At 35.2% G+C, this 8329-nt stretch overlaps 1 protein-coding gene across 1 annotated transcript; it reads left to right on the forward strand.

Annotated features, from left to right (window-relative positions):
- The first annotated feature begins 5851 nt into the window (after window positions 1-5851).
- Window positions 5852-6954, forward strand: LOC108729245 (ATP-dependent DNA helicase pif1-like). The gene is given in 2 exon segments (XM_018458257.1): window positions 5852-6674; window positions 6677-6954. Coding segments are annotated over 2 exon segments (1101 nt in total).
- The last annotated feature ends 1375 nt before the right edge of the window (window positions 6955-8329 follow it).

An 8329-nucleotide genomic window follows, 5' to 3' on the forward strand; every position in this document is an offset into this window, starting at 1 on the left:
TTACACATGATTGAATTTGTAAAAAAATAATCTTTAATTTGATAAATAAAAAAATTAAAAATTAAAGAAAATTACGGGTGGTGGGGGTATCTTGTTAAACAAAAAAATTTTTTTTAAACTTTAAAGTACTCTTGAAATCGTACAACTTTAAAAAAAATTTTTTTCTATATATATATCTTTTATACTTCCGATGATATTCGCCTCGAAAGAAAAATTCCGTTTTTTTTTTTCAAAGGGGTGTTTCACCCCGTAAACATCACTTAGTGCACGTATAAAAAAATACGTGTCTCTCTTAGATTTTCGCGTTTTACAATATATTTCATAGAGAATCAAATCGGTTCCGGACAGTTGTGAAATTTTCCTTGTTAAAAATAATATCGAAACTTTTACAGAGTAATTATTAGAACAGTTGAAGTACGAAAAGTATTACATTAGAATAATAAGATTAGGTTAGAATAAAATAAGGATTCATCAATAAGTATTTTCAATAACTGTATAACGAAGTGATACATGCAATTATGTAGAAATGCTTTTTTCTTCTGTGATTCTCAAGTCTGCCTTTAAAAACTATATCGCTCTTCTGCTCGAATTCTTAAATTTTTTATCTACGCACTTGTATCTTCATTGTATATTACATCAAATAATCAGTGAACTTTTAATCGTACAGCTTCTTTTTACTTGACCTGAAAAATTTTTACTTAATCAGGAGACGCGGTAGTGGCTCCGACCATGTTAAAAAAAAGATATTTATTTGTTTCGCAACAAAGACGTTTCAATAAATTACTCGTGAGAAGAAAATCGTACTGTCTGTCATATTTTGTTTTAATATAATAACTTTTTTATTTTGCAGGTCCGGAGAATTATAAAAAATTTATTAGCTGTCATAAGCGCTGAATTAAAGTATTGGCTGCCAATAGCGCCTAATTAAAGCATCGGCTGCCAATAGCGCCTTTAATTACAAATATTAATTTTGTTTTTACTTCCATCACTAGAAGGTTGCCCCAAACGCTAACTGGAAATGGATCTTCAGTGTCACAAGTTCTGTTATGGTAATACAGAACAAAACATTTTAACTTCCGAAGAATGGTTGACGGAAACGATGATAGATAATTTCCATGCGCTACTCGAAAGAAATTCTGATTATGTACTTCGACCTGTATGGTTGACAATATTTCTCGATTGGATTGTTTCACTCGATAATTCGAACAAGAAGCATTTGCAAATATTGCACAGTGATTTCAGTGGCAGACATTGGGTTGTTTGCCATTACGACACAAAAAGTGTTATTATATACGATTCTCATGAAGGTGCCGTAATGCAAATATACAAAATTTGAATGGAGAAATTCAAGTTTTTGTGGACAGATTATTTCTCTTTCATGACTTTGAGAACAATCCAATAGTATTTCTTGAAGTTCAGTCGCAAGGTGACGGTTATAATTGTGGTCCTATGGTGGTTGCGATTGCTACATCGATTCTGTTCGGTATAAATCCTTGCATCGTGACGTATGATCGATCTTTGCTAAGACCTCATTTGTCCGCAATGTTTGCAAAACAAACAATAACTCATTTTCCGTACCTCTATAATTCAATTGCTCCATTTACGCTATTGCCGTTAGAGACGTTGAAAAAACGCGAAGCGGATGTACTGAGAAAAAGACTTGCACGTAGCAAAGAAACTGAAGAACAGCGTTCGAAACGAATCGAGATGCGAAGAAAAATGCTTTTTCTCACAGAGAAAAATATGTTATGAATTCTGAAAGTAAATGTCAGAGGGCGCGTGATCAGTACAAAAGAGCTCCTGAAATAAAACGTCAGAGGGTGCGCGATCAGTACGAAAAAGATCCTGAAACAAAACGACAGAGGGTACGTGATACATACAAAGAAGATCCTGAGAGGATGCGTAAACGAAAGCAGTGCGAGTATCAAACAAATTTAGAAAATAAACGGTACATTAAACGAAAATATTATTTGAAAAATGTTGTCCGTGAAAGAGATCGCCAACGACAAATCCCGACTTAAAAATATTGTACAACAAAAAGTGCAACGTAAAACGCGGCGAGAAGTCTATCGTACAAAGATGGAAGACGATCAAGAGATTGAAGGAAAAATTCAATATTGTTCGGTCTTGGCAAAAGTGTTTCAACTTTTCAAAACGCTCACAGTTATATTCGAATGATGTCGAGGAAAATTAATAAATCGCCAGTATGTGCTCGTTTGGAAGATGAACAGATGTTCAAATGGTGCGTAATAGCGAAAAAAATCGTACGTCAATGCAGCAAGAAAAGTGTTTTCGTATTATTTTGAAGAATGCTGCTGAAGCTGCGCTATTGCGATTCAATGAATGTAAGACTTTGAAATATTCAAAAAGCGATCGAATTAAAGCTCTTTGTGGCTCATCCAAACATACTTCGTTTTCCGAAGCGTACTTTTATGAAACTGCTTACGAGCAAAGGAAGAAGTTTGAGCAACCACTTATAACGGGACAATGCTCTCCTCACGCAGTGATTAATGTTTTGCCGATAATAGATAACAATGGTAAAAAAATAAAAATGTGGCACTGTGATGAGAACAAATGTCACATAAGTGATGTTTCCATGGGAAAGTTTGTTGAATTTTTTGAACAGTTCGAAGGAGGAATTTTGAAGAAGATAATGAGTGCTAAATTCATGGCGCGACTCAGAAATTGTTCCGTTTCACATGCAATTACCAGATTAGGACATCCTCCGGAATGCTATGCAAATCCTAATCTTTGCAAGTCATACATTGCAACATTAAGCACTTTATCGCCTTATTTTCCTTTTGTGAGGAATATTCGAAGAATTGTCTACAAATTGATATGCAATTATAAAAGTTTCGTCAGTTGTTTTCAGCTTTGAGGTTCGTCAATATGGATAAATTGCTTGAAATTTCTAATGATTTAAAGACCAAAACAAGATGTTATCCAAGAAATTTAACAGATGTTAGTTTGGACGAAGAACAGATCTTCTCGCGAAATTACGAAGCGTTTAAAGTTATGAAAAAGCGATTGTTGGATCTACCACGTCTCCCTTGTATCTCTTGCGAAAAATTATGTGTGAGTAGAGACGTTTCTAAGCTTGAGAAGTTGAAGAGAACAGTGGATGGACCTTTTTGGAAAGACTTGATGGCCTACGTAATAGAACACAATACCGATACTAGATTCATTTGTAAGCTTTGTTTGAGCAAATTTCACAGAGGCGTGTTGCCTTCTGCTTGCATTTTGAATACTCTTGCCGTAAAACCATTACCAGAAGTTTTGTCGGATTTCAATGATTACGAAAAAATGTTGATCAAGAGAGCGAGCAGTTTCCAAATAGTGCAAACGATGGGTGATGTTTCGAACAAGCATATGCCGCACAGACAAATGATCCGGAAGGTAAAAGGCAGAACATTTCATTTTCCTCTGCCTTTACAAGAAACATTGGATAAGGTATGTCCTCCGGAAGAACCTATAAATTTGAATCACGAGTTGCATATCCTCGTTCAAGGTATACCCAAAAGATCTAAGTTGTTTTGGGAAAATTTGGTGGATATTAATAAAGTGTATAAGGCTTTACAATGGTTGAAAGACAATAATCCCCACTACTCGGAAATTCGTCTTCCACCGTCGTCTGACGGTCTTATAAATGATAAGTTACAAGAAACAGAATATCGGATCGTCAGTGACGAAAGCGATAGTGATGAAATAGACGAGGTGGTTGAAGCATGTTTGAGGTGTACTGTAGAGCACAACAAAGATAATAATGAGCAAACTGTTTTAAAACGTAAGGCTTTCCTCACGCAATTCACTAAAGATTCCGATATTAATGACCAGTATACAATATACTCAATGCACGCGAAAAGAATCGATAACGAATCTGCATTCAAATTTTATCAAATGTTGAAAATTGAAGATGTTCCAATGGATAATTGTTATAAATATCTGGATGTCATGTGTTACCCTGATTTATATCCCGAGGGTGTCAATGGACAACGAGAAGAAAGAAACTTTGCATTGCCGGATTATTTATTTATCAGAACGCGATTGATGTCGAAACACAGTAGATTCAGGTTGAATCTACAGTATCTGTTCTTCCTTCTCAATGATGCTAACTACCGACAATTGAAAAATGTCTATTGGTATGATGGTATACTATGATGGTTGCTAACTCACGAGAGAGATACACTGCTGGTAGATACTTGAACGAATCGAAAGACGAACAATTGGAATCGAATTTAATGAGTATTTTTGCAAAACTGAGAAATACGGATTAATTTTGGCGACAACCGTCCAATAATGTCAAATGCATGACTTTGCATTATGGTCCAGCGACGTGGTTTTTAACTTTGAGTCCTAGTGAATGGAAATGGTCCTATTTGGGTGAATATTTACGAGACATGAATCCCGATAAACAGAAGTTGAGCATCAGCGAATTAATCGCATACGATCCTGTAAGTACGTCTAGATTCATGTGCATAAAATTTAAAGCCATGATTGATTTTATTTGTTCGTCCGATAATCCAATAGGAGAGGTCAGTCACTATTTCTGGCGACTGGAATATCAAAGTAGAGGTATCCAGCACGTGCATTGTATGATTTGGATAAAGGATGCTCCAGTACTAGGAAAATCGTCGATGAAGAAGTTGTTACATTCATTCGAAAATACGTGACGTGCGAAATTCCAGATGAAAACGTTTCGCCAACGTTGTACGAAACGGTTATAAGTGATCAGAATCATAAACATAATTCGTATTGCATGCGTACGAAAAAAATCGAAACGAATATTTACAAAAAGTGTCGGTTCGATTTTCCTCGGCCAGTTACTGACGATTTCGTTTTAAAAGACGTCATCACTTCAATAGTGGGTAGAAAAACTTTACGCAGTAAGAGCAGATTGTATGATCTTCCTCGCAAGACGTCGGAAAGGTTTATTAATAATTATAATCCGGCTATCAAGTTAGCCTGGGAGGGGAATATGGACATACAATTTATTGAAGAAAAACCAGAGTTTTTAAACTCATACTTAACAAAATATACGACAAAGTCGGAGAAATGTAATATAGACTTTGCAATGATGGATTCCAATAAACCCTTGGCATCGAAACTGTGGAATTTTACGATGCATTCATTGAATAACAGAGAATGCGGTGCTTTAGGAGCTGCGAACACACTGCTAGGAAATCCCTTGTATGGTACAGATAGTGATACCATTGTGAAATGGATTGACGTTAATGAGATGAGAAACACAAAAGTTAAAGCATTTAATGAAATTAAAGCTCTCGATGAAAATTCTATGAATATTTATTGTCCGTCGCTCATTGATGATTACTATCCAAGTAGACCTAAGGAATTAGAATTATTGAATTTGTATGATTTTGCCAGATTTTGGGAAATTACGAGACAGATGCCAAAAAATGACGAAGTCGAATGTTATAAACTTGTATCGGATTTATTTCTAAAAAAACGAAAAAAGTGTTATTTGATTAATCATTATCGATTTAATTTAAAAACTGAACCCAAAAAATACTTTTACTCGCTGCTTCTTCTGTTTAAACCATGGAGAGATTTGAGTGAACTCAAAGGTGCATACGAGACTTACACAGATGCCTTTAAGAATTCAGAGTCTGCTTTAACGAAGGCAACGAAATATCACGAAAGGCTCGAAGGAATACAGAAAGCTTTTGAGAACGTTGCTGAATTAATCGAGAAGCGCGAAAATGATTAGAAAACAGCAAACAGAGACAAATCCGATTACGATGGACTGGAATGCAATCCGATAGAGGCTGACGACGCCATGAAAGATCTGAATGATTTTGGTAAGATTGACGTCCCGATTGATTTATCGCAAATGATGTCGCGGTTGAACGAAGACCAGAAAAGAATCTTTGATAGAGTATGTCAAGTTTTACAAAATAAAAATCAGATTCTGCGACTGTACGTAAGTGGCGAGGGTGGTACAGGGAAAAGTTTTCTTATTGAAACGATTAAACATTGGATCAGAATACATTTGAAAAAAGCGACTGCCATATTTGCTCCCACGGGTATCGCGGCATTCAATATCGAAGGCTTGACGATTCATAGAATGTTTCAGCTACCCGTCACACATGAATTTACGGCAAAGTATACGCACTTGTCAGACATGATTTTGAAAACTTTGAGAGACAAATTAAAGACTGTCGAATTATTTATAATCGATGAGATATCCATGATTTCGAATGTGACATTTATGTTTATCAATCTACGATTATGTGAAATCTTTGATACGACAGATACAGATGATGGTTTCTTTGGCAGAAAACATATTCTTCTATTTGGAGATTTGTTGCAGCTTCTCCCTGTAAAAGAACAATCTCCGTTCGTTAAAATGTCTCGATCAGAGATTCAGAAGTATTTGGGTATCATGGGTGGATCTGATTTGTGGAGATTGTTCGATTACGACGAACTCTTGATTAATATGCGACAAAGAGGCGACAACACATATCGCGATATACTTTCTAGAATACGAATAGGTTTGGTAACGGATTCGGACATCAATGTTCTTCAGTTGAGAAAAATCCATTTCAAAGGAAGTAGTTGCGATGAAAGATTGAATGAACTCTGCACTTATATGACTCAATTACCGATTGATACAATATGTTTATTACCCACGTATTATCTGTGCAAGGTTTTGAACGATAGATGCTCGATAGAATTGACGGTGATGAAATTGTACTGATGCAAAAGACACCATGTCTGCAAAAGACACCATGTCTCCAAAAGACATCATGTCTGCAAAAGACACCATGTCTCCAAAAGACATCATGTCTGCAAAAGACACCATGTCTTCAAAAGACATCATGTCTGCAAAAGACACCATGTCTGCAAAAGACACCATGTCTACAAAAGACACCATGTCTTCAAAAGACACCATGTCTGCAAAAGGCTGCGGTTCACTTGACGCTACAAACGCTTTGAGGCATTCTTTGATTAGTCAATTCGTAAAATTCTTTGTTCTGATTGATCCCTCAAATGCTTCGAAGAGTTTGTAGCGTCAAGTGGACCGCAGCCATAGACACCATGTCTGCAAGAGACACCATGTCTGCAAAAGACACCATGTCTGCAAAAGACACCATGTTTGCAAAAGACACCATGTCTGCAAAAGATTAAACCGCCAAATCTAAAATATGAATTCAGGACTTCAAAACAAACAAAAATTTTCCTCTGGATGTATGCTCGCAAACGCTTCGTTCAAGAGATATTTACTTCTGAAGTTACAGAACTGTAAGAATGAATAATGTCGGAATAAGATCTGTATTTATTTCTGGAATTACAGAATTGTAGGAATGAATAATGTCGAAATAAGGTCTGTCCTCTTTATTGCTTTGCAATATCAAAATTTAATTATTAAACGTTTTGTTCAAAATGATGATCTCTAGCTTGGAGACCAACATTACATCTGTCGATGAGAGGACGAGGCTGATTGACATTATGTGTCTGTAATTTTTTCACACGCTTGCACAATTATTCGTTTTGATGATTGAAAGTCATTCGCAGAAACCGCATATATTTTTTGTTCAGAGTGTTCCATACAAAAAAATTTAATGGTGTTTAAATTCTGTTCCGTTAAAAACTCCGGTTAAAAACAGTTCTGTATAACTTTAGAGGTATAAATACTTCTTGAACGAAGCGTTTGCGAGCATACGTGCAGAGGAAAATTTTTGTTTGTTTTGGGGTCCTGAATTTATATTTTAAGTTTGGCGGTTTAATCCAGGAACACTCTGATAAGAGAAATTATGTCTACAAAAGACACTATGGCTGCTTTCCTTTTAGGAGACACAGTCGACACAAATGCTCGAAGTGAACGAAAGCAGTGTTGCTTAAAGTATTCTATTATTGGAAAAAAATAGGTTAAAAAGGATGCTTTTGCGAAACATTCACAAAATGTTTTTAATGATAATTTTTGTATTCACGAATAAAATATTGACATTCCTATTACTAAAATTTTTAATATTTTTTCTTTGCTTTATTTATAATATATTTAAGAACCTTTTTTAGTGGAATAGGCCTATTGGGGAAATCACTTAAAGAAAAACGCATCTACATTAGTACCTCTAGGGTGATGTGGAAAACTATAACGAAAAAAATATGGTTGCGTTCTCACGAGAATGGAGGGGCCTATTTTCTTTATTTTCAGTGTATTCATAGAATATTATGAATTCATTCTGTTGCAATTGAAATAAATATGTAATGTATGGTAAATATTTATTAAAATTATATAAACAATTACATATATACTATTAAATAAAATGTATATGTACATAATATATATTTATATACATATATTTATTAT

The sequence above is a fragment of the Mycetomoellerius zeteki genome, unplaced genomic scaffold, assembly GCF_001594055.1.
Source record: "Mycetomoellerius zeteki isolate Tzet28-1 unplaced genomic scaffold, Tzet1.0 scaffold715, whole genome shotgun sequence".
Classification (NCBI taxonomy): Eukaryota; Metazoa; Arthropoda; class Insecta; order Hymenoptera; family Formicidae; genus Mycetomoellerius; species Mycetomoellerius zeteki.